Here is a 26156-nt window from a genome sequence, read left to right on the forward strand (position 1 = left end):
CAGAAACCGCCTGAAGTTCAACCCGAGGCGCCGACAACACAGACTCATACCAAACAGGCCACGACTAGGTTCCACGGTGAAAGGCCACAGAGCTGAAACGATCCCAGGGAACGCGCAGGACCGGCTGTTGAATGAGAGAGTGGGACGGGACCGTTTCACCGTTGAAGGTCTGAATGAAAAGGTGGACTGTTTACGCCAGAAAGCGTCATCACATCTGCAGACTGCAGCCTTGGAGAGGGTCACCGACTCCACTGAGAAGGTACAGCTATCCCATCACGCCAGGAGCAAGGAGGTTGAGACACGGACAACTCCAAACCTTACAGTTCTGAGCCAGCAAGACCAGGAAAACAGAATAAAATACCTGGAGTCAAAAGACAGATTCGTGGACAGACTTCAACCTCTCCACCACTGACAACAGATGGATTTTCCTGCCTTCAGCTGAACTGGACATGGCAGCACTTAAGCCTGATTTTAATGGTCTGAGGGAAAACATCGCAAACTGTTCACACGATCATCTAATAGCAATGTTTATTTATATTGCTTGAAGAAATACAAGGACACAAATAGAATACCAGGAAGAAAAATGGCCACTGCAGCCTTTTAGTATCATTTGTGGCTCCGGGTCCACCATAGATACATACAGACAGATCTGGATGTTTTTTGGATTCAGATCCGTAGGTGCTGGCTTCACCCCGGCTTCTTTCTGCTGGACTAAACATCCTGCGTGCAAAGGACGCCGAGTCTGTCAGCAGCGAGGCCTCTCGTCCTCGGTGCAGGTCTTGCTGATGAAGAGCCTTTTGAGGAAGAGGAGCTGCAGATACCCGGAGGTGACGACGAGGAGGCTGAGGGCCGTGGACCACCAGGTGACGTACTGCGAGTTGGACAGCAGCAGGTAGTAGTCGGCGCTCCTCCTCATGCGAGCGAAGCTGTAGTGGCGGAAGATGTGGAAGACGTAGTTCTCCACTTTGTGAGTCGCGTCCTGCAACAGCAGAACACACAGATCTGCCGCTACCTTCACTACTGTCTTCATTCGCCTCGACTGTTGCCACTGTTACTGCTACGATTGAAATACGGACATAGTGACAGCTAATACAACGGTGTCACTTCGTCAGTATAGTGACGGCGTTGTCGCTGACACGACCGAGACCAAAAGTTATTATTAAGTATTACAGGCATCTCAGAATGGTAATTATTTAAATAACATTGCACAATGACACAGACTAGTTTACGGTAGCGCTGCCTCACAAGAGCTCATATTGTTTTAGATACAAGAAATAATCTGTCAAAATACTTATTCAGCCGGCGGTGAAAGTTGTTGTGCTAATGAGGTCAGGTTTTAAAATGACGTCGTAGTTCCACTGTTCCCCCCACTACGACACCCCTTGGTGGGCACTACTGCCCTTACAACAACTGTAATCGCTATCCGGTCATCGACAGGAAGCCGTGCGTTACCTCTATGACGCTCAGCGTGTTGTTAAGGTCTTTTCTGACCTCCTCCTTCTTCTTCTTCTCCTCGTCTTTGCTCGCGGCGAGGTCTTGGTGGCCGTCGTAGTAAACACCAAAGCTGAGGAAGACCTGCATGGTGCCGAAGCGGTTGTGGAAGTTGCTGAAACACATCTGATGGAAACCTGGACGGGACACACCAGCGAGAATATACATGTATGTACACACAGTATAGACGCTCTCTGACCCCGGTGGGGAAAAAAAAAACAAAAAAAAACAACAGCGATTGATAAAAAGCTTGAAGGAAAGATTGATACAAATAAGCAAACAGATATATTAAAGGGTAATATCACCAATTTTCAGAATTTACAGGTCCTTCTTAGTCTCAGTGCAGTTCACTCAAGAACATCTACCACCTCTTTTCTACAGGTCAAACTGGAGAGCTGAAGGTTAGTAATTCGCAGTTCTTGCTTAATAACGGGAGGCAGGCCGTGCTCAACTGTCTCACCCACTCTCACTCCTGTCATTAGCAGTCAAACTAAACCAGCACAAACATTCTGGCATCCAGCTTAAGCTGCCTGCAAATCGACCATTTTTTAGTTTTATTCGTCTTTTGGTGACAGTTTTCCTCACACTCGTTAAAACAATTAAGGAGATTGGAAGCGGAAAAATAAAACTGAAGTAGTTTGCGTCGGACGGACAGACAGACAGACAGGCAGAGAGACAGACAGAGAGACAGACAGACAGACAGACAGACGGACAGGCAGAGAGACAGACAGACAGACAACCTGTTTCCTCAGCCTCAAAGTCGATCTGACCCTTCGCGTCATCGACAGTCGACACTAACAGACCGCTGGGAGCGTTGACGGTGACTGACAGGTGTCTGTCATGGCCCACGCCCGTCACCCACTGGACCTACAGACAGAAAACAGACATGTAGAAAATCAGACAGACGGCAAGAGCAGAGAGAGAGAGTTAGATACACGTTCATACACCGCAGACTTTGGGGTTGAGACACAAGGTTTGATGACGTGACACAGCGTAATCCTGTCAGCTCTGTCCCAGGAAAATGTCCATGTGCTACAGCATCCGACACAGTGACATGAAATTCACTGTAAACATTCATGAACCCCGATGAGTGAAATTTCACAATTTCTTTTACACTTAGCTGAGATGGAAATGTGACAGAGTGCAATAGAAACAGTCTCAGTGAATAAACGCTGACGTACACGAATCATGCGACTCAAAGGTCACTCGTCGCCTCCAGTGAAGAGAGGGAACCATCAGATCTGAGAGGAGCCGCGAGGAGACTGGAACCTTCCTCACATTAACACGGAACCGACAGAAACGTCAGATTCCATCACGTTCTCCACATGGAGAACATGATCTGTCCTCTTCTTCTGTGGTGGTTTAAAGGCAGCGCCTGGAGAATCGGCTCCACCAGCTGTGTGTCAGACATTACTGCAATTCACGTGTTCTTTTGCAGACTTTACGAAACTTGGATGGAAAACTTGACCATCGGTTATACTGACCCCCTGATCTTTGGTCTAGTGCTGCCATCAGGGCCAAAATTCCCAGAAACAGAAATGTAAAAATCTAAAGCCAAAATTGGTATGAAATGTGGTGAGCACATTCTTTGAATCCTTCTTCATTTCAGTGACCCCATGATCTTCCCTTTTGGCGATTTTCTATGTTTACGCCACATTATCATGTCCGCAAGAAATGCAAAAGCGTCAGAATGTTAGGGCTGCAATTGTGGCTCTCGCATGCGATTACAATTCAGGAAAACAGGACCCAAAGACTTGTTCAATATAAAGTAATTTAGTAAAGGGATAAAAAAACAAACGTTTTATTACTATGTGTACATAAAACATCTTCACAGCATACCGATTCAGATTTAAGCCCTTTTCATTACAGACGCAGAGAGAACTTGTTTAACCTCAAAAAGACTTTTCCTTGTTATCACATACGATAATGACTTAACATAATGTGACAATATATAAACTACTATATACAGAAACTGGTATTCTTCATACAAATATGCTACTATATTACATGTAAAAATAACTTATTGTATGTCAGTATATGTAAAACTCTGCTATATCCTATAAAAACTTACTATATGTGAACTTCAAAGGGGCCTGAAACTTTACTAAAGTTGAAATTTACTGAAATCCAATTACATTGGATTCTACATGAACAAAATGAATTTCGCAGTTTGGATCATTTCTCTTTTTTGTTTTTTCTGTGTCGTTCTCCCTGACTGGGTGGGAAACACTTCGGAATGGACATTTAATGTTAGAGAGAAACATTTCGCCATCAAACCACTTTTTCAGGGGCTCTGAAATGAAAATGAAAAATGAAACGTGAACTAAAGATCTGCCCATGTTGCGGAGAAAGACGCGTGGAGGCCTCAGCGTTTCATCTCACCATGAAGCTCAGGTAGAATCTCTCTCCACGGTGAGCGAAGTGCCAGAAACACTCCAACCCAGCAGCCGGAAGCACCACGGAGAAGTCGTACTGGTCGGCGCCCCAGAACAGCTCCTGGTCCGTCATGCTGGGGTGGGGGCTCGTCATGGGCCCGCCCTGGACCGGACCCCCCAACAAAAGAACAAGGAACCAGCAGGGAATCCTAGACAACATGTCTGATGAAAATGAGAGGTGTAGGCAGAGTGTGTGTGTGTTGCAGCGTGGAAAGATCAGAAATGATTAACTGGAACCAAAGTCTTGCCTCCGTCAGTGGGAAACTGGGCTCCCTTCACAGGTGGAGTCGGCGCCGATAGAGAGAAATAACCGTCCACGTCGCAGAAGGACTGAAGGACGGAAGCAAAGCGAGGTCTGAAGCAAAGTCACAAAAGGCCCAAGAATTTCTGTCAGTCTGATGAGGAAGAGGCTCCCTAAATAACGACTGGTGATCTTGACCAGTTAAGACTACGGGTAGGAGATCCTGAAAATTACAAATGGTAATGTCATTAGCTCTGCAGGTATTTGGTCATAAACCAAAGTACCGGACAGATTAAAATGTTGACCTGATGATGGCGCTAGATGAAAAGTCAGAGGATCACCAAAGTTATAACGGTTCATCCTGAGGGGAACGTGAACCTCTGAACCACATTTCACAGCAATCCATCCAGAAGCTGTTGAGATACTAGAATGAAAAACACAAATATCAAACTCATAGCGGCTCCACTGCAGGCAAAGTCAGGGCGTCACGAAAGTCAGCAGGATTCTTCCACTGGGGACCATGAATGTCTGGACAAAATTTCATAGCAATCCGTTCAATTGTTTCATTTCAGTCTGGACCAAGAGACGCTTTAAAGACTTAGGGATGAACTTGGTTTATTAAATGCCTGAAAAGTGGGGAAAGAAAAATTCAACATATAAAAGGCTCTGTAATCTCATAAAACAAATGTACAATCTTTCCAACTCAGGTACATTCTTTGAAAAGTCAGATTCTAGTCCCAGTTTTTTTTCAAAACTTTTTCGAGGTTGCCGGCAAGTCTCATCAGGTTTAAATCTAGGCTTATAGATCTCTTTTGTACTTGCCGATAATCACGTACAAGACTACTGCTCTCATTTCTTCAACACTTTTAAAAGCTTTAAACCGTTTTGTCATCATTCAAGACTTTTTCCCATGACCTTATTTCATTCGAAGAGGTAAAAACAAGAGCAACAACAAGTGGTTGTTGTTGTTGTGGAGGATAATAATCACTAAATAAAACTCCCCTGAGCAGGAGGAAGAGGCAGCATGAAATAACCAGAGAGAAACGCTTTGAAATCAGCTCTTTGTCCTGTGCAGTTCATCTTGTTGAGAGGTGTTGAAGGAAAAGATGTCCAGTCCTGAGGGGTCAGTGTGTCTTGAAACTGATTGTACTGAGGTAAAAAAAACAAAAAAACATATTCATCACTAACAATCTTCTGTTTTCTATAACCGTCAAACCACAGCTTGGAGAGGCTTGATATAAAAACACACAACACACACGGTTCAATCTTGTCATCTCGAACACCGGGCCTCAGGGAAGAACCACTCACGTGAACAGATTTGTTCTTCAGTGGCATGTGCAGGTGATTTTAGGGAATGTGTAGCATTCAGCAGTTTCCTTGCATTTGGAATTTTTTTCATTCTGTACGTGTTACATGCAGAATCTGCCTTTTCTCCACAGGCGGAACACTCCTGTGCGTCTGAAGAATTATAGTGCCTGAATTTGGAGGTTAAATGTGTTTCGGAAATCAAGTCAAAGGAAAATAAAACAGGACAAAGCGTCTACAGCCATGCTGGCAGCTCTGAGAGGCCGAGCAAAAGGCTAACATCAGCATGCTAACAAGCTCACGGGGAAAATGCTAACATGCTGAGATTTAAGCAGGTATGATGTTTACCACGTTCACTGTCTCAGATTAGCAGTTTAGCATGCTAACATTTACTAACTGGCACTAAACAAACGGTGCAGCTGAGGCTGATGGTGAGGCTGATGATGAGGCTGAAATACAAATGTTGACGTGATGATGGCGCCAGAGGAAATGTCAGAGGGTCACCAAAGTTATCACGGTTCATCCTGAGGGGAACGTGAACGACCCAATCGATCGACCCGGTCTGGACCAAAGTGGTGGATCAAATGACTGACGCTGCCACCTGTGCAGCGACTAATAAAAACAAACTCGTCAGTGTGATACACATCATGGCTGCCAATTTAATGAGAGGCCTCAAAACTTCATTTTCGTTGTTTTGTTTAAACCAGCATTTTTTTTAGCCTTTATAAGCCCAATAATTGCCGAGGCAGGAGCGTTTTCTGCTAATTTCCGACAGACTAAACTTCTCACTCGGGGATGAAGTTCTTTTTACTTGTGGGTGACATTAGGGTGCATGAACTAAGTCCACAGTGGAAAACTAAATGAGAATAAGACGAGAAAGAAGTTTTGATTTAAAGGAAGGTGTGGAATAGTTTGAAAACATCTGAGTGTAGCGTTATTGACAGGGCTTTTAAAGCAGCCGTTAAAGACACTGTTTCATGCTTCTTAAATAGATGCATCTGAAATAAACAGAAAGGAAAAAATCATAATATTTTTATGGTATTTCATTTCATTGTGATTTTCAGCTTTAGTGTTGATGCACGCGGTGCAGATTAACTTCCACACACACACACACACACACACACACACACACACACACACACACACACACACACACACACACACACGCACACACACACACAAAAACATTCTTTAGAAGGGTGGTTCCCTGCAATTTGGCAAAAACAAATTCATGATTATTAGTCAAATAAGAATTTCTGTAATCAAACCTGCTCTAAGAAGATCCAGCATCTTAATGAGTGAATTTAAAAAACATTGTGAATCTGAGTCTGAACCGGTCACATCTGCAGTCAGAGCAAATGCGACCGATCTGTGTGGAGGGAATACTTGTAAAGATTCTCCCCCCATGTTATTCTCCGCAGGAAGGTCAGAGGACAACAGCGACTTGCTCAGGGACACCGATCCTGGTTCCTCTGGCTCAGAAACAGCCTCCAGGTAAAAACCAAAAAAAACTCCTGAGGAGTTGAGCGCCCCACAGGTCCCTCGCTGCCTCGAAACGTCACCACCGTGGTTCGTTTCGACTCGCCACCACCGGGAGGAGTCCTCCCCTCCTGGGGTGTTTGAACGACAGCCTGTCAGACTGAGAACTCTGGCCCGCCCCTCCAGCTGCGTTTGGGGAGAAAGGTTGGTAGTTTGAGTCCAGCGAAGGGGCTCATCCACAGCAGAGAGGGCTGACCTCCAAACACCGACCTTAGCCCCGCCCAGCGAGTCTGACGCTCCCACGTCGGCTTCTCGTTCTTCAGACGCTCAATCTCCTAACAGGTGAAGACACACAACCTAATTACAACTGTGTTATTGATATCAGCGCATGGCAGATATGCTGGAATCTGGAGAATCACTACGATCTGCAGGGCTGACAGACTCAGGAAGTCGAAGTCATCAGGGGGCTACTTTTTGGTTTGCCTGGCTCGTTTGGCTGCTCGTGCTGTAAGAAGATAATCAGTGGAGGACGTAACCGCGCTGTCCTTGAAAACTGAGCCAAACACTTGAAAGCAAATACAAAAACACTGTTAAGCTTCTTCTTCCACCTGACAGGTTCGTTTCTCTTTCAATCTATTTAGTTCTGATGCAGCCAAACCTTTTTTCTTAACTGGCGCTAAAATGGTCATGTGCAGTTTTGTGAAAACAATAAATATCTGCCGACACACCGTTTTCCAATTTCAGCACCGGTCATGTTGTAAACCGTCTTAAACACAGATATTATACACAGAAGAGCAACATTAGACACCGACAGCTCCTCATTACGAACTGGTGCAGACAACCTCCTTCGAATAACCTCGCCCACGCGCTGAAACACAATGTTGAGTTCCTCACCGTCTCGTCGTTGCAGATGGAGTGGAGCTGGGTGCAGAACATGACGGCGGTGAAGGTGAGGAAGAGGAGGCCTTCCATGCAGAGGAAGATCATCAGCATCATCGTCACCGGAGGAGAGAAGTCACTGCACTCTGGGCAAAGACAGAACAAAACCATTATAGCGCCGGCTGCTGTAACAGCTCTGGGAGACTCCTGGTCAGACTGGATTTATGCAGCCCCCAATGTCACAGATGACAAGTTCGCCCCAAGTTGCTCTACAGTCCGTAGACACCCTCTGTCCTTAGAAGGGAAAGAGGAAAAAAAGCAGAAGGAGATAAAGGTGGTCACCTCTCCACTGGACTCGGATGCAGGTGATGAACTGGTATCCGCTGAGAGCCAGAGCGTGACTGGAGATCACAGCGATGTACATCTGTGGACAGAGGAACATTTATTCGACCTCCTTGCTGTCGGTGTTCTAGCATCTCAGAGTCTGAGGCGTCTAACGGGACTAGAAAATACATATTCTTTCATCGCTTTCAGCCCGTCGCGGTGCCGTGGGGCTACATTTACCAAAATACGTGACAGAGAGATTAGATGCAAAGAAAAAACAGAGGAGGAGGCTGTTGAATGCGGAAAAGTAAGAAATTTTATCGTGCAAAATATCTGCACAAGTACGTGCACTGAACAGAAACGAAGAAGACAAAAAAAGGCTTGGACTGGCAGCTGCTCCGGATTGCGACGTGTTTCCAGCAGAGCGTTTTCTCACTTTTCTGCCTTCGACAGCTCCCCTCGTTTTTTCTTTGTGCTTCTACGGATCAGCTTGGGAAGCCTGTTCGACCGTTTCTCACGGATTCCCAGAGAAAGTTTTCACGGTCATGTGCTCTCTGTCACTAAGGGGTCTCGTGCGGCCACCGCTGCTGAAAGGATGAAGGTCTGGAGAAACTAAAACAAAGCCGCTGGTTAGAAGAAGCAACACTATGGGCGCTCTAGAGGGCCAGCAGTCTGAAGGCAGGGCCGCAAAGCTGCATCTACGGCCGAAACATTTTGCACCAGATTTAGCTCTTGGAATGTAAATCACCACTTTCAGTAAATCTGCTCGTAGCAGCAAAATAAATTCATGCGGAGCGTTCGCCTTGAGGTCAAATTTGCTGAACTATGGCAGCAAACTGTTTCATGGTTTCAGTCGTTCTGATTACACTGTAGATGAATCTTCTGATTGTTTTGATCAATTCATCAATTCATCGTTTTGTCTATTAAATGCCAGAAAACAGTGGAAAACGAAAAGCAGCCAATCCTCACCAATGACAGGCTGGACCCTCGGGGACTTTTTCACATTTTTATAACCAGGTAAGTGATTAGCAAAATAGTTGACTATTATTATGGTGATTATGATAATTATTATTATTATTATTAGTGCATTATTTCCAGCTCTACCGTCGCATCCACAGTTGCATTTTACACGAATCAGAGTGATGCTGTATTTTGTTAAAAGCAGAGAAACAATTGTGAATCAGTAAAAAGTAGCAACGTCGAAGCTCTGGACACTTTTCTAACTATTAGTACAAACGCTGCGGCAGCACTGCAAACAGTCACGGTCTATTCACACACGGATTCGTCACCGATGTTGCTTCTTTAATCCGTCGGAGAAGAGTCACCGGCCTCCAAGAGTTTAGGTCGGCAAGTCGGGGGATTGAACATTCAAATCAAAAGAAAAAGTTGAGAGTTACTCCACGATGCAATAAAAACAACAACAGAATCTGCCATCCCTCAAATTTACACTCTGCTGCTTCTCTTCATCATCAACGTTGGCTTCATAAGCTGGCGTCCTCGTCCTCACCTCAGTGCTGTTTCCCGCCTGTAACGTCCGTGATCTGATTCTAAACTGCTGACCTCACAGAAAATCTGCATCCGTGTGGCAGATGAGAGCCTTAAATCCTCTGTAAATCTGAATGCGGGCCGTTCTACTTTACCAAAACGTATCCGGTTTTCCAAAGTATCCATTTTTTTTTGGAAGTGACTCCGGAGAAAGAGCTGGACAGAAAGTGGACTCACAGTGAAGAGGACGAAGAAACGCTGGTTCTTCTCCCCGACACAGTTGTTGACCCAGGGACAGTGGTGGTCCATCTTGCGGATGCAGCGCTTACAGATACTGTAGAAGAAGAACATGGCGGCATTATTTACTTTCTGGGCTCATTTATAAATCTTATCTTTGTCGGCACTACAGCCAAACTGTTGACATTCGTTCATTTCTGTACTGATTTTATATCCGTGTAGGGATTTTTCCCATTGTTTTGGTTTTTAACACCGTTTTCTGATTTGAATCCTTTTAAGAACTTTGTTGACTTTGTTTTAAAAAGTGCTATGAAGATAAAGTTATTATTATTATCAGTGTTGTCTTATTTAGTCCATATTACTCTTAACACTAATAATCCCCATTACATTGATGTGTATGTCTTGTACCCGTGTTTTAAATAGTACCTGAAAATGTAATTCTACCAACATTAATAATCTCTTTTCCTGTTGTTACTGCTCTGCATGGTTGTAAATTATCTCAGTAACTATTATTTTAATCTTAAGTTCTTATTTTTGTTTTTGGGCTGACTATTTAACATCTGTCCAGGACCTACAGATGGAAAACAGCCTCTTGGCGAACTGTGGCCCATCTACAGCAGCGTGTATTAATGTCCCTGTGAAATAAACCGACGAATGAAGCGCCTTCTGCTTCTTCACCACCAACTGTCCAAGAAACGCAAAAACGCGAAAAGAAAAAAAGATTATTGCGATCTATTAATAAAATAAATAGATCAGTAGTCGTTGAATGGACTAAATAAATACATCTATGATTCAAATATAAATATGCCGACAATATGTTGAACAACTTTTAAATCATCTCTAATTTGTTATTGTGCTGGTGACTTTACAAACAATACAAAAGTTGCCCTTCTTGTGGAAGCCAGGGGACAGGTGCGCTGGAAAGGCGTCCATAGGACAAATTAGGAGGAAAAGACCCTGTGCATAGTCTGAGGCAAACTCTTGATTTATCTATCAGACAACTGGAGGGACTCGACGCCACAATCCAGGTAGTATGAACCCTTCTGACCTGCAGTGATGAGCCCTCTCGGGTTTGATGCTGCAGCACTTTGGACATTTGTAGAGGACCTCGCCTGGCTTCAGCTGCAGACTCTCCACGTATTTCTTAGTGGCGTTTCCTTTAGGAACGGCTCCCTGAGGAGAGGGAGGAGGAAGCGGAGGACGAACAGAGGGGACAGTAAACATCTCACGGTGTGGTTGAAACTTAGTGTTTCTATTTTCTTTATCAAACAAACAAGAAAAAAACCAGCCGCCTCACCGGGTCGGTCAGCATGGTGCGGAGGTGGGAGGCCAGCGCCAGCACGGCCAGGCTGTTGAAGACCACCCCGTTGATCACGGCGTACCAGAAGCTCCTGGAGGGAAGCAGCATGACGAAGGTGACCACAAAGTCGGCGAAGAAGACCAGGCACCAGGTGATGAAGGCACACACCATGCCGCAGCAGTCCCGGATGAACCAGAGCTGCTTAGCCTCGCCGCGGGAACTCCTCTCCACCACCATCTCGTCCCCGTCCAGCAGGAGGCGCTGCTGCTCCACGTCCCTCAGGCGGTGGCTCGAGATCATTCTGCCCTAATGGAGGGACCAGTGGAGGACGAGCACGTCGAAGTGATTTTCACTGAGAAAAAGGTTTTCAAAGAACGTTGGAATTTCAGCTGCCAATAATCAATAGTCTAGAGGTGATTGATTTACCTACTTTTTAATTTACTACCTCGTCACCGGCTTTATTCATTGCTTGTGAAATTAAAGTCCGTCCTATAGTTCAACTGACACTGATATTATTCGTGAGAAAGCTCAATAAAAACTGTCCTTCAAATTATTCAGACTTGAAGACGTTTCTCTTGCCGTGACGGGAGAGGCGTCTAAACGGCAGCACGGATTCCCGTGTGTCGTAGGTCAGAGCTTCAAGTGACAACTATTTTGATTGATCTGCTGATGTTTTTCTCAGTTGATAGGTCAATTGTCTTTTTGTTTTTACAAAATGTCACAAATTAGTGAAAAATTTCCCAGAGCCCAAAATGACATCTCCAAAAGTCTTATTCTGACCGACCAATGGTCTAAAACACGAAGATGTTCAGCTTGCAATGATATAAACTAATATCAAACGGCATATTCTCACATTTGTGAAGCTGGAACAAGTTCACTTTTATTTTAAAGATTTTTGCTTGATGACTTATTGAAACATTTCATCAGTGATCAAAATAATTTTCTGTCGATTAACTAAACAACGAATGGACTAGTTATTGTATTCGCATCTCTGCTGCTGCTGCTGTCGTGTGCACTGACGACCACTTTAGTTAAGAGAAATCACATGACGAACATTTGTTATTTACAATTAAAAACTGCCTTGAATTGTAACCCATGCTTGTTATTAAGTAATTAGCAGAGAATAATAATAAAATAAAAAAAAGAGTTGCGTCATATTTGGAATTCACCTCATGCGCTGGCAGGGGCCCGAGCACAGAAATACTTACACAAACTCACATATTGTCAGAGAATATAAAACTTCTCGGACGAGATAAGTGCCAGAAGCAAATCCATTTCTATTTATTTTTATTTTTTAAATCACGTCATCCCAGTGAAATCCAGCACGTGAAGTCCGACCCGGGGCGATGCATACTCACTTGAAAGTGCCCTCCGCGCTACGACATTATCTCCTCCTCGTCCTCCAGCTTCGTCCACCGAGTCTCAAGCTGTTTTCAGTCCGAGTCCCATCGCTGTGGGGAGCAGGGCAGAGGTTGTGCTGTGGCTCAATAACGCATTCAACACCGGTGGGTTCGTGATGATGGCAACAGAAAATGTATCCCTTCCTCTCACCGTTTGCTGAGGTGACAAACGCTACGTTTTGACTTATGAACTGGCAGAATACAGATGTTAAACCCACCAACGAAACTCAAAAGAAGCAGTGGTGGAAAGTAAATTTACTTCAGTACTGTATCTATGTATAGTTTTGAGGTACTTTACTTCAATATTTCCATATTACGCTACTTTACCCTTCTACTCTACTACGTCTCAGAGGGAATACTTTACACTCCATTATAAACATATGACAACTGTAGGTACTAGTTACTGTTCAGGTCCAAATTTTACATAAACCAACACATAATAAACTTATAAAATAGAAAGCAAGTGGTTTCTGACATTTTTGGCTTGAAATCAACCAAAAAAAAAAAACAAAAAACAGTTTCTATTTGGTTTCTATTCACTTAGAGTGAATTTCCCTCTAAACTACTCACATGGTTTCTTTTAAATAACAGTTTGAGACCCAAAGAGCTCACATTGCCCAATATTTGAGGAGAGAAGCAGAGGGGACAGAAAGGTTTCAAGATGGCTGCTGGAGGACTTCATTTTTTTCTTCCTCCACCAGATGCACCTGAGGGGTTGTGAGATGATTGGCGGGAGGGAAGTTCTGTTGCAGTAGTGTGCAGTTAATGGTCGGACCTCTCTCTAGCCTTGGACGTCGCCGCGAACCTTTGGATAATCCCAGTTATCTGAGGTCACCCTTTAGCGGAACAACAACTCCAAGTCATCTGCGACAACTGGCCCCGACCAGACACTGTTCTTCTCCCGCGTCCGCGTGGTCGGAAACCACTGATTTGATCTTGAACGATGTGGCGTAGCTTACGGGCCTACATGACACAGTTAATCGCGTAACACCACCACACGACCTGCATCGCGGCCGTTCTCGGCTCCAGGGTGAGGTTTTATGTCGCGGGGCCTCACCTTCTCATCTCCGCGTTGCCAGGCCATCTCGTGTCAGAAAAGCAATTCGGCCGTGGAAGTGCTGGCTGACAAAGTTCACCGTGTAAACGCTTTGTCCTCAACCCTTGAACTGAGAAGGGTCGTCTTGTTTGGTAGCTCTGGTTTCAGGATCTTCTCGGTCCAATCAAGGAAGAGCCGACCAGCCAGTTGTGAGTTTATCCGACTTGACACGGTGCTGGGAACGAGTGTTTTACCGCTTATTTCAAGAGGTTTCTCACTTTTCTAAAGCCCGGATCTTTGTGTCCCGTTTCACGGACTCTTACCAGGCGACGTCGTCTTACTCCTGCTGGCAGATGAAAAACCTACTGGTTTCTAGTCTGTGTCTCTTCTCAGCTCAGGAATTTATTTCTTTTATTTTTCTTTTCATTTCAATTTTACAGTGTTTTTTTTTTTTTTTAAGTAAAATCTTAATTTTAAAAGCTCAATCTGAAAAGTAACTAGCAGCTACAACTGTGTAAAATAAAATGTAAAATCTTTGAGTGGTTTTTTCTTCTGAAATACTGGACGACTTTATCTCTTTGGGTCTCAAACAGTTATTGATCTTCCAATTCATTTGTTAATGAATCTATGAAGTTTTTTGGTCTATGAAATGTCTTGAAATGTCTTTATCCCACCAACCGTCAAAAAACCCAAAGAATCCAGTTTAGCAGGATGTAAAACACCAAATACTCGCGTTTAAGAAGCTGCAACCATCATTTCTTTTGGTAATTTTGGCTTGAAAAGCTGCCGAGGTTGGTCATTTTCAGTCGCGGAATAATCAATCACTCGACTAATCGCTTCCGCTCTAGTGTAGAGTAACGGGTAACTGTAACTGTAACTGCGCTGGAGCCGCGGAGTAACTGCGAGTGCGACCGAAGCCGTGTCGCTTGTCTTCGTATTACCTGACAGCGCCGGACCTCTGCCTGTCCAGGTGTGCAAATGAGCCGCGCCTGGGGACCGGCAAGTAATCCGGTTCCCCACGCGAGGCAGGTAACGTCAGTGGACCGGGAGCAGGGCGCAGGGACCGCGCTACGGGGCAGCCGGGTGGCTAACCTGAGCTAGCGGCTAACGCATCTAGCCGCCGTGTAGCTTCCGTAGCTACAGGTCGGTCTCGTCGTGTTCGGACCCGTCTCACCTGGCAGGTGAGGGGAAACGCAACACCGGGGCGTTACAGGCCGTTTCCGTCTAGCGGGGGCCGACATAAGGGCGTTAATGCTGCCGGACCGAGCGGCGGCGGCGGCGGCAGTAAGTTAGCATTTCTCCGGCGCTAAACCGTTTGGCAGATGTGGGACGTTGGCTGTTTCACGGCGCCTCCATGTCGTCGTTTTTGGAGCTGCCCGGCGGGTCAGCGAGACAACCCACCTTTTCTGGCCCTTCCGCGCAGACGTTTTATCTCGTGGACTCGGCTGGTGGTCCCCGCTCTTCCCTCCGGTCGGTCGGTCGGTCGGTCGGTCCCGGCCGCTCGGGGAGGAAGTGTTTCCCTCCAGGGTTCAGCCCACCAGCACTTCTCCATCCGCCGATGAAGCCCGTGAGATGCGGTCGAGAGCCCCAAAGCAAAAAAAAAAATCTAGTAAGCAGCCCCCCAGTATAAATATATATTAACACCCATATATGTGTGTGTATATATAGAGACAATGATCTTCATTTCATTTTCACAAAAATACATTTAAGAAACACTGATACACACTGGTGGAAAAGGTACACCAGATCATTTACTTAGCTAAAAGTATCAAAAGTATCAATACCACAGTCCTGCACTCAAGTATGAGTATTGGTAAACTGTAGTGACAGTAAAAGTACTTCACTCTGCAGTAAAATGACCCCCGTGACTGAAATATGACATATGACTTATATATATATGATCATTGATCCTGAGTCACGGAGGCTTCGGCAGCGTTTTACCGGTGGAGCCGCTTTTAGTTTAGTCCACTGGTTCCCAACCTGGGGGTCGGGCCCCTCCAGAGGGGTCACCAGGTGAACCTGAGGGGGCGTCAGATGATTCATGAATTAAGTAATAAATATTGATCCGCCAGTTCTTTTTTTCCCCCTTTTCTCTATTAATTGTTTGGTCTGTAAAGCGAGAGCAAACATTTCCTAAGGCCCCAGGTGACGTCTTCAAGTGTCTTCATCCCACCAACAGTCAAAAAACCCAAAGATATTTAGTTTTCTATGACGTAAGACAAAAAAAGGCAGCAAATATTCACATTTAAGAAGCTGGAAACATCATTTCTTTGGTATTTTTGCTTAAAAAATGACTTATGAAAGTGATCATTTTCTGTCTTTGACTAATCAGTTATTCAACCAATCGTTTCAGCTCTACTGTAAAGCAACTAGTTTCTTTATCTGCCAGATAAATGTGGTGGAGTAAAAAGTTCAGCATTTCCCTTTCCGTCTTTTAACTAAATGGACCTTTTGATAAAATTGTTCTCTCATCTGCTGTCTCCAAAGTCAAGACTGAACTTTGATCCACCGTGGATGAGAAGTCCTTGGAGTGCTCTGAAGGAAAGGCAGATACGAACATCTGGGAATTCCTCAGCAACTGCGCAAGCTTCATCTGCTGAGGAAGATCGTGCGATACGATCAAAAGCTACAGAACAGCTTCTGGAAATGGGCCTTGGGCCCAGATTGTTTCTCAACCGGAAAAATGAAAGATTGAAGCAGGTGTTTTCCCCAAACCTGGATCCCATCTTGGGCCTCAAAGAGATTTCGAGGCTTAAATCCACCAAACATGTCAAAAAAAAGGCTCATGTTCATATTAAATGTGTAAAATCAGAGACGTTTGTGTGGAGATCGGTGCTGCAGCAGCACGAAAGCAAAGTCTCACTGTTTTAAAGTGCAGAGTGAACTGTAACTGAGGTGCGTGATTTTCAATTATGGTGCTTTCTGAAACTCACAACATCTAATGATAAATAACCAACTAATAAAAGAGAATAACAGTTAACAACCGGTGCTTTCAGGTACTTGTTACCACAGATACATGCTCCGATTCCACCAATGTAATGCACCGCAACACCGTGAGAAGAACATAATTAGTCTAACTCATAGTTCAAATCATAGCTTTATTATCGGTTATTAGGGTGTGAATTAAATAAGGCACATTCACATCATCTTAAAAACGTCCAAACCCGGAAATAAAAACAGGTAAAAAAATAATTAAGACTTGACTTCTGATTGGGTTTGACATCGTTTCAGCTTAAATGAGACACTGTGAAACACGAGGACACCGTTTGTGTGTGTGATGGGCCAAAGGCAGCAGACAGACAGGCAGCAGACAGACAGGCAGACAGGCAGACAGACAGGCAGCAGACAGACAGACGGACAGGCAGGCAGACAGAAAGAAGACAGACAGACAGACAGAGAGCAGACAGGCGGACAGACAGACAGACAGACAGACAGACAGACAGACGGACAGGCAGCAGACAGGCAGACAGACAGACACACAGACAGGCAGGCAGGCGGACAGACAGACAGGCTGGTTAAAAGGGAAGAAACAGAAGGACTGAGGACCGGAGAGGCTTCGCCCCCCCCCCCCAGAAGCAGGGAGCGTCTTCCTCACTGAAACCGTCTGCGGTCCAACGACACGTGACATCAATGTGAACGGGAACACTGGCGGTGGCGGTTCTACGGTACCGCATTATTACTTCAGTACGGTTTAATACGGTCACGGGACCGACCTGCTGGTTTCGCAGGTCTCGTCCAGCTCGTCAATCACCGCTGGTTACATTTCCAACCGGTGGCATCTGTCCGGTGATTGATCAAACCTGCGGGCAGCGACCTCAGTGCGTTTAGATCAGAGACTTGAATCTCGTTTGGGATGAGGGAAAGCATCGACACCGACTTCTTACCGGTGACCGTCCACAGCACCGCATGAAAACGCGCGGACAACGACGGAACCATCGGCCAGTGCCACCGACCGTTCTGCGTTACAGTTACGTTACCAGCCTCTTCACACGTGCGACGCTCAACTTTTACCACGCTTTGTCACTTTTTACCAGTTTCTCCATTTTGACAACGGACACGTTCGTACAACGTTGACACGATATTACTGCACTGTCACAATCCGGTCCCATTTAAAACCGGTAAGAACGTGAATTATCACTGATTATGACCTAAGGTCGCATTCGTTGCTCGACTCTTAACCGATGTTTACATCTCGTTGCCTGTTTCGTCGTGAATGTCTAACGTTACGGAGAAAACCGGTCCAGATGTGCGGCCCGGTTCCTCGGGGGCTTTGGAGTCGGCTTCGCGTCCTACGACGGTCTCCCCGGTGGTGCGTTCAGGGCCGCTTGGCTGGGGCGGCGACGGCAGGCTGCTGAAAGGCAACCACCGAGTCACGTCGTCCCTCACACCACGGCCATGTTTACTTGACGTTTGTCCTCCAGGTTTGACGTTTTGAAAACGCCAACGCTCTCTGGCCTGTCAACAAACGTCTTTTTTGTCGTTGGATGAACCACATCAGGCGACTTTGAGCGTAACAAACCCGAGGCGGGAAATTCATTAGCTGCTGGGGTTTTTTTTTACCATCCTTTTGATCACATCTGTTTCGTGTCATCATGTTCATGTTGTTTCTTATCCCTCTTATTATAGTGCTGCCGTATTTTACGTGTTCATCCATCTGTTTTTACTGCTTCCTAAAGCTCTGTGTAACGTTTGTGTGTGTGTGTGTGTGTGTGTGTGTGTGTGCAGCGACAGTTTAACTCCGAAAAAAACAGTAAAGGTGACTAAATGTTGACCGTCTCTGCAGGTTGAAAATGAAATGGCTGAAATCATGATGTAAAATCTTAGATTCGACATTAATGGATGAAAAATATGCAGAACCAGAGGTTTGATCCTTTGACTTGAAGTATGTCAGTGGAAAAAAAAAACACAATCTAACATTCAGGAGAAGCCGAACCTCTCTGAACACACAACACACTGCCATCAACAAGGGTCATAAATTAAATAAAATGATCCAAATAAAACTGTAAAAAAAAAACAACAAAGGAGTAGTCTGATGTTAAACGGGGGAAAAAAGCAAACCAGTCAAACTGTGAATCCATTTTAAACGCTGAAATCAAGCTAACATCTGGTATTCAAGTAAAACAGAAAAAAAAAAAAACACATGTTCTTCAAATGAAGTCTGGTGCTCAGATCAGACCTACGGTCTAGTGGCTTAAATAAAACCAAGGCAACATCAAACAGTACGAAACTAAATAACTTCAGTTTGCATCCCTTTTTCTTTTTGTGAAGGTTAGAAGAAGAAGAAAGTGCTTCAAACTCAGGAAGGAGGGGCAGAAAGAGGAGACGCCTTCGGAGCGGAAGAGTCTAAGTGGGAGAAATCCTGAAGACCTGTTAATATCACCAACAACATCTGAGCTGCTGAAGTCACAATGAAATCATACAGACGCTGAGACTGGACATAACGCAGGAAATTATTGTTCAGCCTAATTCGTTCAGAGCATTTCACGATTGTTTGCGTTGTTTAAGAGAATCAGGAAAAGCCTCTGCTTTTTCCTCGTGGGTTTTTTCATTTGTGTTGCGTGTGTTTAGTTGTGTGGGGCAACGGGTGCAAGCCTGTAGCTGACGCGCTCACCCCGGCACATTTACGTGGATGTTTCTGAAATAAGAAACAAAGAGAAACCATCAAATGTAAATCAACAGGCTGCGGGTCAGGAGGGAAAAGGCCGTTCGGTTTGAGGAGAGGGCCAGGAGTGTTTCTGTGAATCTACTCACGAATAAGGACATTAGCTACTAAAACGTTCCTTCTTTTGTTTTTTTTTAAATTCCTTCTGAGACTGAACTGTCAACTGTGCTGAGTTTAAAAACATCAACAATGACAGGCAGGAAATTGGGGGATTTGTGGGTTCTATTAGAGATGTGGAAACACACACGACGGCAGACTTCTTACATTTCACTGTGACTTCAAATGGTCAATTCACACAAATTACAAAAATATCTTTATCACTTTACCTTCCGTGCAGATACGGTAGCTCTGGTTCATTTGTCCGCGGTTTTGAGACTGAGTCTGTCTCTGAGACAGCGGAGGCGAATGGAATTTAGTTTGTGGCGCTCACAGCGTTGAAAAGTTCAACGCCAGCATCTCTTGGATACGCCACAGATCTTGCTCTGAACAGTATTTCTGGAACTCCTTTCTACCAAAGGAACTTTGTGAGTCACTGTCTCACCGGTACCTGAAACAACACAGCACCTTGTGGTATTTCAATAGAGCGCTGATTCTGGAAAGAGACTGATCCGGGACAGAAAAGTCGGAGTTAAATTTTTTAAACCGAACTAACTAAATTCCATTCCTCTCCATTGTGTGTATGGCGGCAGAAGTCTGAGAAATCTTAAAACTGGGACAAATGAAACCATTCTGCATGACTGAGGTAAGTAAGAAAATCTGTTTTTTGTAACATGAGTGAACTGACTCTCTAACCTCTTCTAATGACCCACGTCTGTATTGTTTCTGTCAAGTTTTTAGCTCCGACCAGCAGCTACTTGAATCCACCTGTCCTGACTGTGTATTTTCTAACCGGGGGAACAGTCACAGCAGGAACCGCTTCAGCTGTTGCAGAATCGGCGTCGCATCTTTTCTCAGACGATGCGTTTTCTTTTTTTCCTTTCTGCAAACATTGATTTTTCTTGAACACTGAACTGTTCCAAACGTCTTCTTCAACCTGTTCGGTGGTCACATGCACGGCGTAATTGCTCTGCAGGAATCCCAACAAGGTTCCCGTTTCAGTTGCAGCCTCACTGCCTCGACTCTGCGCTCCTTTCTGGTGTTTGGTTGGGGTCTCTTTGATCACCTCCATCAGTCTGGATGGGGGAGTGGAGGTCAGCGGGGCGGGTGGGGTTGCAGTTTCCGTCCTTGCTTTGTGACTGCGAGGACTCGGTGTCGAAGTGAGACCAAGTCTGGTCGTCGGATGGCTCCTCTAACGTTCCGTTTACAGGCCGGAGACTTCGGCTGTTGGTGTGAGACTCGTGCGAAGCGGAGTGGTTGGTGAGGGTGTGTGTGGGAGGGGCTCCAAATGACTTATCAGCTTGTGGCGACACATTCGATGGCGGGGATGGTGAGGTCTCGCTGCCGGTGCTGCAGCTGGAGACATCAGCGGAGCGTGTTTCATTGATTTCAGGCAGTGTGTCGTCTGTATCTCGGGACGTCTGAGCACCCGCTGACAGGGTGTCCTCAGTCGTACTGGGGCTGTGTGTGTCATCAGTCTGATCACTCTCTTCTGGAGCGTGTTTAGGTGTGTTGGGAGTGTGTGTAGACTCCAGTCTGTCTCCAGAGTCCAGGGTGTGACAGCGACCCAGGGGCCGCTCTCTCAGCCGGGGCCAGGCGTCCAGGCTCCCCGAGGGGCTGCTGACCTCCACCGTCTCCCCTCTCCTCAACCTCCTCCTGTCTGGATTCGGCTGAAAAGAAAAACCAAGATAAAGTCGTAAAACCACGATGAAGTTGGAGTATAGACAACGCTGCTGGAGTCACACTGGCGGCTCCATGAGGTGGTAAAGTTTATAACAACCCCAAAAACAAAATACCGGATGGGTTTAAAATGGGCAGACAAGCTTCAGTCTTAGATCTCTAACTACAGTTCAGTAAAAATGTACATTTTGTTGTAAGGGTCTCTTCAGAGGAAAGACCCTCCTGTTACCTAAATCAAAAGGGTTTATCCTCTGTACGGTGGCCAGTTTAGGACATCTCCGATTCAGCTCGTCAGGCTCTGCGCTGCACTATCAGGCTCGGTTAAAGCAAAGTTTTTTCAGTCTAAAGCCTCCTCCTGATGGGATTTATTCCTCTGGGGAAGGTCGGGGGATTTTCTTATTACATTTGCCCGTCAGTGATTTCGATCATGAGTCGGTAAACTTGAAAAAATCGAAGCGAACGAAAACGCATCTCTAAAAGCCACACGACACGTTCACGCTGCTCATTGGTCAGATGTGTCCGCGACATGAGGCAGAAGGTAAACAGAGGGAGAAGGTCCTGAAGAAGCTCCTATCTCTCCAACATGCTTCCTTGCTAGTGCGGCTGGCCGCTAGCAACTGTTGATTTAGCCCATCTGCATCCCAGTATGCAAAGTGCACCTGGCTACGGGAGCCGTTCAGCTCAAACCTGCAGAGTACACCTTGCAGGTGGGTCAGAGGTCGAGGTCGGATCACGTTACCACCACAGACAAACCAATCCAGGATTTGTCTGTGACCAGATCAAGACCACTTCGTCTAGAGGGTCTCTGTGCGGTTGTTTTTCATTTGATAAGCTCACTGATTATCAAAGAAGATCGTTGTCTGTCAAGAGTCACCTCCTGTAATCTGGCACTGGCTAAAGGCTGCTGCCAGGGATGATGACTTTAACTACACAGGAGCGGGGCCAGTATGTTACTACACATCTCCCCTGCTCTACCAACTCTATCGGAACGGGTCTCAAACAATGCTCAGCTTTGTTTTCTTGGCTGTATTTAAGCTCAGCTGTGCTGTGAGTTTAAACGCATTAAAATGGCAACATAACACGTACACATACTATGCCAGCAGTAGGCTTGCATGCTATGTTACTGTACTAATTTAATATTCTATGGGAGCGTTCATTTCCAAGTGCGGCTGAGGAAGACAGGAAGTCAGTCAGAACTCGGTAGGTATTAGACGAGTAGAAAGTTTGACCTGCTGCTCGCCGGATCACAAAAGTCATTAGGATTCATCCTCTGGAGACCATGAGTTGTTGTGATGTTTCCGTCTGGACTAAACTGGTGGGCTGACTAACCAGCTTCGGCATCCCCTACCTTCTACCGTGGCTAAGAACACTGTTTGTAGCAGTAGGAATGTGCAGAGTGTACCTGGCTCAGGGTTGGTGAACACCTGGGGGGAGGACCGGACGAAGCTTTCTTCATCTGCTGAATCCTGAATAAAAAGCACATTAAAACAAAGCTGAAACAACCGGTTCCAACCACCCAAAATCTACATGACTCTTTCACATGTTTTGTCAGGTGACAGTCTACCTGCTGACGGACTGAGCCATTTTCTGTCTCCTGCCGTTGGAGTGATCCTGAAGCCTCAGACGCTGCACGAACGAATGAGCTGCAGTGACGACAAGAGAGATAAAATCCTGACTAGTGGCTGACTCAAGAACGATTTCTGACATGATTTGAAGTTTAGACAAAAACGTATGAAATGACTGAAATGAGGCTGAAATATCTACAGTACAGTTTTGTTCTAAAAGCTTGAAACAAAAAGACATCCTGTCATCAAATAGGGTTCGTGGAATTTGGAAATGAGCAAATTCTAATATTACCCAGAGCTCCTTTGGGCACGGAGAGGAGTTTGATCGGTTCAGCATCGGGGGAAAGTCCCGATGCTTTCTGCAGAGCTCTCAGGATCTCAGTGTTCTGCAGAAGAAAACAGAAGTCAGTGTTACTTCTTACGGCCGTTATTTTTCCTAATGCTGCTTCACTTCAACAGGGTTTTGCCGTATATTGCTCCTACGACCAATTTTTAGGTCGTTTCTAATGGATAAAAAGCTGATCTTTAATGCCGCTGACGGGTGGATAATCAGATCGTGACTAACTTAAAACAATAGTATGCCTGTGAGAAAAACAGATGTGATATATATACAGCAAACTCTTCACTGACGTTGTACATAAGTATGCATTCACTGGTATTATCATTGCGGTTGGTGACGCCGTCAAGACTTTGGTGGGTTGGTGGATAATTTGGGCTGAAAGCAGAGTGAAAGAGATTTTTCGTAGAGTAAGAATGTGTCTAAATTTAACCAAAAGCTCCGTGTTAATGTTAAACTGTGGAAACAAACTTAGTTATACTTCTGCAAGTTACAGATATTTATTTTAGTGTCAATTTCAGCTTTAGTTAGACTTTAGTCAGCGCTGCTGTTACGGACATTTCCACCATACTGCTGCCGGTGATACTCTCGCTGTCTGAGGTATTGACGAGCAAAGGTGCTCTTATGTCTCCAGCAGATATCTAGCTGTGACAAGAAAAATCAGGTTACTACACAAACCTATATTTACGTCTAGTATATAGAAGATGCTCTGATTAAATGTCCAGCATATTTGCCCATAAACACTTGAACCTTTTTAATTTCACTGAACCGTAACAGGTCCCTTACGCACAGTATAGATATTAGATGTGTAGTTAAATCTGCTCACGAAGGCTTTAATCCCAAACATATAACCCTGTATCTTCTGTCCCTGTAGTGTGTTTGCAGGCCCACCTTGCCGCCCAGTTCGTAGGCGCAGTCCAGTGGCGTCCGCTGCCTCTTGTTCCTGAGGCCCGGCGAGGCTCCGACCCTCAGCAGCAGCTCCACCAGCGCCTGCTGCCCGCCACGCACCGCCTCATGGAGAGCCGTGTTCCCCTGAAGGTTTGCTACGTTCACCAGCGCATTACTCTGCACAGACAGAGGGAATCTTTTTCCATTAGAACTAGTTCAACATCTTTTAGAAACTGCATCCTTCCTGTCTCATTCAGAGCTGCGTGCGAACCGCCCCTGTCAGACATGGAATATGTAACATTGCTGGAGGTGTCTCTTAACGTTAATGTTCCCTACAGGTTTATTCTGACACGACGGGACATTTACGGGAAAACTTCAAATTTGCTCTTTCACAGTGTTTCGTAGTTTCTTTAAGTGAATTACTTTCTTTGTGCATGAGAGACGACGGTTATGATCAGACGCGTTTCTCTTTTTCCGTCCTCTCTCTAAGCCTTTACGTTATTCTGACGGTATTCATTGCAGACTCTACGTGGTGAAAGTGCTACAAAAACATTCGTATGTCCGACCTAGTAAGGTGCTGCTGTCGTGATTTTTACGTTAAAGTGCCCACGGCGCTGATTCGGACCCGTTAAGCTGCCATCGGATGAACGTAAAGGAGTTGTGTATGTGTTTGTGTTTACCTGTAACAGGGTGGTGACTGTCTCCAGGTTTCCACAGAGACAGGCGTTTATCAGAGGCGTGTTGCCGTAGTGATCCTTCTTATTCAGTTTGGCGTTGCACTCCAGCAGAAACCTCACCACCTACACGCATCAAGGACACCACACACACACACACACACACACACACACACACACACACACACACACACACACACACACACAGTCACTTCATCAAGTGAAGGGCAGCGATTACAAAATAATTTACAGCAGGGGAACAGAGACCTAATGCAGATTTCTACCGAGGCGTCATTTCCAGAGTTGGTTATTTTATGACAAGCCGAGGTCCTTTTCTAAGCTCCCAGCAAGAAAACTGCTCCGAACGATTGTTGTTCAGAGTCCGAGCAGACAAGCAGTTTTACTCTGAGTAAATTAAAAGTCATATACAGTAAAAATCTGAATGCTTTTTTACTTTCGGACTTCTCTGCTCTGTCTGTGGCTCTCAGCTCCGAGGCCACTGGTTCCTACTGAAGATGTAACTCTTTAAACACACTTCACTCTAAAAAGGGCAAACAAACAGAAGGACATGGTGCCTTTTTTTGAGGGACTATTTCTCAGTAGTGGATTAATCCACATTTAGTGCTGTAGTGAGTTTTTGGGGCAGCAGGACGGTGTGTGTGTTTGGGACTGAGTCTAAACAAACTACAGTGTGTGTGTGTGTTTATAGTGATGAACACAGTGCAACAGTGTGACTCACTGATGTGTTTTTAACAGTTTTTGGAAACAGTGGAGCTCTGAGGCTCAGAGGGATCAGATGTGTCAGGCTCTGATACGCACACAGTGGTTGTTAGCGGGAGACATTCGTCGCTCTTTTCATGAGATTTGTTGACAATGAGAAAAACATAGACCAGCATCAGACTTGATCTTTTTTCCTGCACTGCCACCCAGTGGTTCCAGTGAACCTGGCGAAAGCACGAACCAGGCTTGTGAAGTGCAGAGAGACATGATCAGTGTTGCGGCTGAGCCTCTTCCACATACCATGCTACTGTTAAAAAAAAAAAAAGATGTATTTTTATCCCAAGCGTGACACAGTCGTGTAACACAGCACTGCGATCTCCACCAGGAGGCCTGCTGCACGGACCAAGATCTAAAATTATGTTTAGATTAGCTTTTAAAAAAATAAGGAAACATGAATTATAGTACTGTCCACTGATTTCAGCAGGGTAATGTGTAATCTGATTATAACACAGAGAAAGTAACAGGTGACTCAAAAGTGAAACCACATGACGATAAATACTGTGGGACCAGAGAGATTCATCTACTGCCAGGGATTCTGTGCCGTGTGCACAGAGGCGGCTTTCCCTTTAATATTTGGCTGTAGGAGGCCGATGTGGGCAGTGGAGCAAACCGATGAGCAGAACCTCTGTATGGGGATATTGAATTTATACATTAATTTTGGATGAATGTAATGAAGTACCTTCATTTGATTTCATTTCAAGTATTTATTTTACTGGATAAGCTTAAAACACAAATTCCTGTTGAGTTATTATGTCTCTCCAGAAAATGTATCACTTCCTATATATTTCAATATTATAATAGAAAATGACATATTAATGGTCCTACAGCAGCTCCTTTCTGAGCTCTGAATAACTTCACCGGC

The 26156-nt window shown here is 45.2% G+C and overlaps 3 protein-coding genes and 2 long non-coding RNA genes across 13 annotated transcripts in view; 2 read left to right on the forward strand and 3 right to left on the reverse strand.

The window, feature by feature from the left end:
- Positions 1-510: 510 nt before the first annotated feature.
- Positions 511-4086, reverse strand: LOC120793387 (transmembrane emp24 domain-containing protein 6-like). Of its 3 annotated transcripts, none has more exons than XM_040133410.1 (4): positions 3874-4029; positions 2232-2358; positions 1453-1628; positions 511-926 (listed from the first exon to the last, which is right to left on the reverse strand). In XM_040133410.1, exons 1-4 carry the CDS (start codon positions 4018-4020, stop codon positions 516-518), a joined length of 861 nt encoding a protein of 286 aa, XP_039989344.1. In that variant the 5' UTR covers positions 4021-4029; the 3' UTR covers positions 511-515. The 3 variants fall into 3 exon arrangements, with proteins under 3 accessions (XP_039989344.1, XP_039989346.1, XP_039989345.1); XM_040133412.1 differs by lacking the exon at positions 3874-4029 and adding an exon at positions 2673-2835; XM_040133411.1 differs by having other exon boundaries at positions 634-979; positions 3874-4086.
- Positions 4087-7082: 2996 nt separating this feature from the next.
- On the reverse strand, positions 7083-15207 carry LOC120793723 (palmitoyltransferase ZDHHC7-like). 4 transcript variants are annotated; one of them, XM_040134040.1, is made up of 8 exons: positions 15014-15204; positions 12535-12627; positions 11174-11482; positions 10925-11049; positions 9877-9973; positions 8173-8254; positions 7846-7976; positions 7083-7286 (listed from the first exon to the last, which is right to left on the reverse strand). In XM_040134040.1, exons 3-8 carry the CDS (start codon positions 11474-11476, stop codon positions 7107-7109), a joined length of 918 nt encoding a protein of 305 aa, XP_039989974.1. In that variant the 5' UTR covers positions 11477-11482; positions 12535-12627; positions 15014-15204; the 3' UTR covers positions 7083-7106. The 4 variants fall into 4 exon arrangements, 3 of the variants coding, with proteins under 3 accessions (XP_039989974.1, XP_039989973.1, XP_039989975.1); XM_040134039.1 differs by having other exon boundaries at positions 11174-11528; positions 15014-15203; XM_040134041.1 differs by lacking the exon at positions 7083-7286 and adding an exon at positions 7317-7456 and having other exon boundaries at positions 11174-11528; positions 15014-15206.
- Positions 7098-10553, forward strand: LOC120793725. Its single transcript, XR_005708024.1, has 3 exons — positions 7098-7566; positions 9089-9171; positions 10445-10553. It is a non-coding gene; the product is annotated as an uncharacterized LOC120793725 (long non-coding RNA).
- On the forward strand, positions 14488-16592 carry LOC120793724. Its single transcript, XR_005708023.1, has 2 exons — positions 14488-14793; positions 16100-16592. It is a non-coding gene; the product is annotated as an uncharacterized LOC120793724 (long non-coding RNA).
- A 515-nt stretch (positions 16593-17107) lies between these two features.
- ankrd27 (ankyrin repeat domain 27 (VPS9 domain)) overlaps positions 17108-26156 on the reverse strand; it is a 35542-nt gene continuing 26493 nt past the window's right edge. For all 4 annotated transcript variants that reach the window (XM_040134037.1, XM_040134036.1, XM_040134035.1 and 1 more), the window contains 6 exons: positions 24521-24640; positions 23844-24017; positions 22908-23001; positions 22615-22693; positions 22453-22516; positions 17108-21040 (listed from right to left, as the gene is read on the reverse strand). In XM_040134037.1, coding sequence (XP_039989971.1) covers positions 20381-21040; positions 22453-22516; positions 22615-22693; positions 22908-23001; positions 23844-24017; positions 24521-24640 — 1191 coding nt within the window. In that variant the 3' untranslated portion in view covers positions 17108-20380. The remainder of the gene's footprint in view (positions 21041-22452; positions 22517-22614; positions 22694-22907; positions 23002-23843; positions 24018-24520; positions 24641-26156) is intronic.

This window comes from Xiphias gladius, chromosome 8 (genome assembly GCF_016859285.1).
Source record: "Xiphias gladius isolate SHS-SW01 ecotype Sanya breed wild chromosome 8, ASM1685928v1, whole genome shotgun sequence".
Taxonomy (NCBI): Eukaryota; Metazoa; Chordata; class Actinopteri; order Istiophoriformes; family Xiphiidae; genus Xiphias; species Xiphias gladius.

Excerpts from the sequence above, each read along its gene's own strand:
- LOC120793387 (XM_040133410.1), bottom strand. The coding sequence starts at position 4,020 with ATGACGAGCCCCCACCCCAGCATGACGGACCAGGAGCTGTTCTGGGGC. Across the intron at positions 2,359-3,873 it reads GATTCTACCTGAGCTTCATG|GTCCAGTGGGTGACGGGCGT; the intron begins GTGAGATGAAAC and ends TTCTGTCTGTAG. Across the intron at positions 927-1,452 it reads ACACGCTGAGCGTCATAGAG|CTTCGCTCGCATGAGGAGGA; the intron begins GTAACGCACGGC and ends CCGCCACTACAG.
- LOC120793723 (XM_040134040.1), bottom strand. The coding sequence starts at position 11,476 with ATGATCTCGAGCCACCGCCTGAGGGACGTGGAGCAGCAGCGCCTCCTG. Across the intron at positions 11,050-11,173 it reads GCACCATGCTGACCGACCCG|GGAGCCGTTCCTAAAGGAAA; the intron begins GTGAGGCGGCTG and ends CCCTCTCCTCAG. Across the intron at positions 7,977-8,172 it reads CATCCGAGTCCAGTGGAGAG|AGTGCAGTGACTTCTCTCCT; the intron begins GTGACCACCTTT and ends GTCTTTGCCCAG.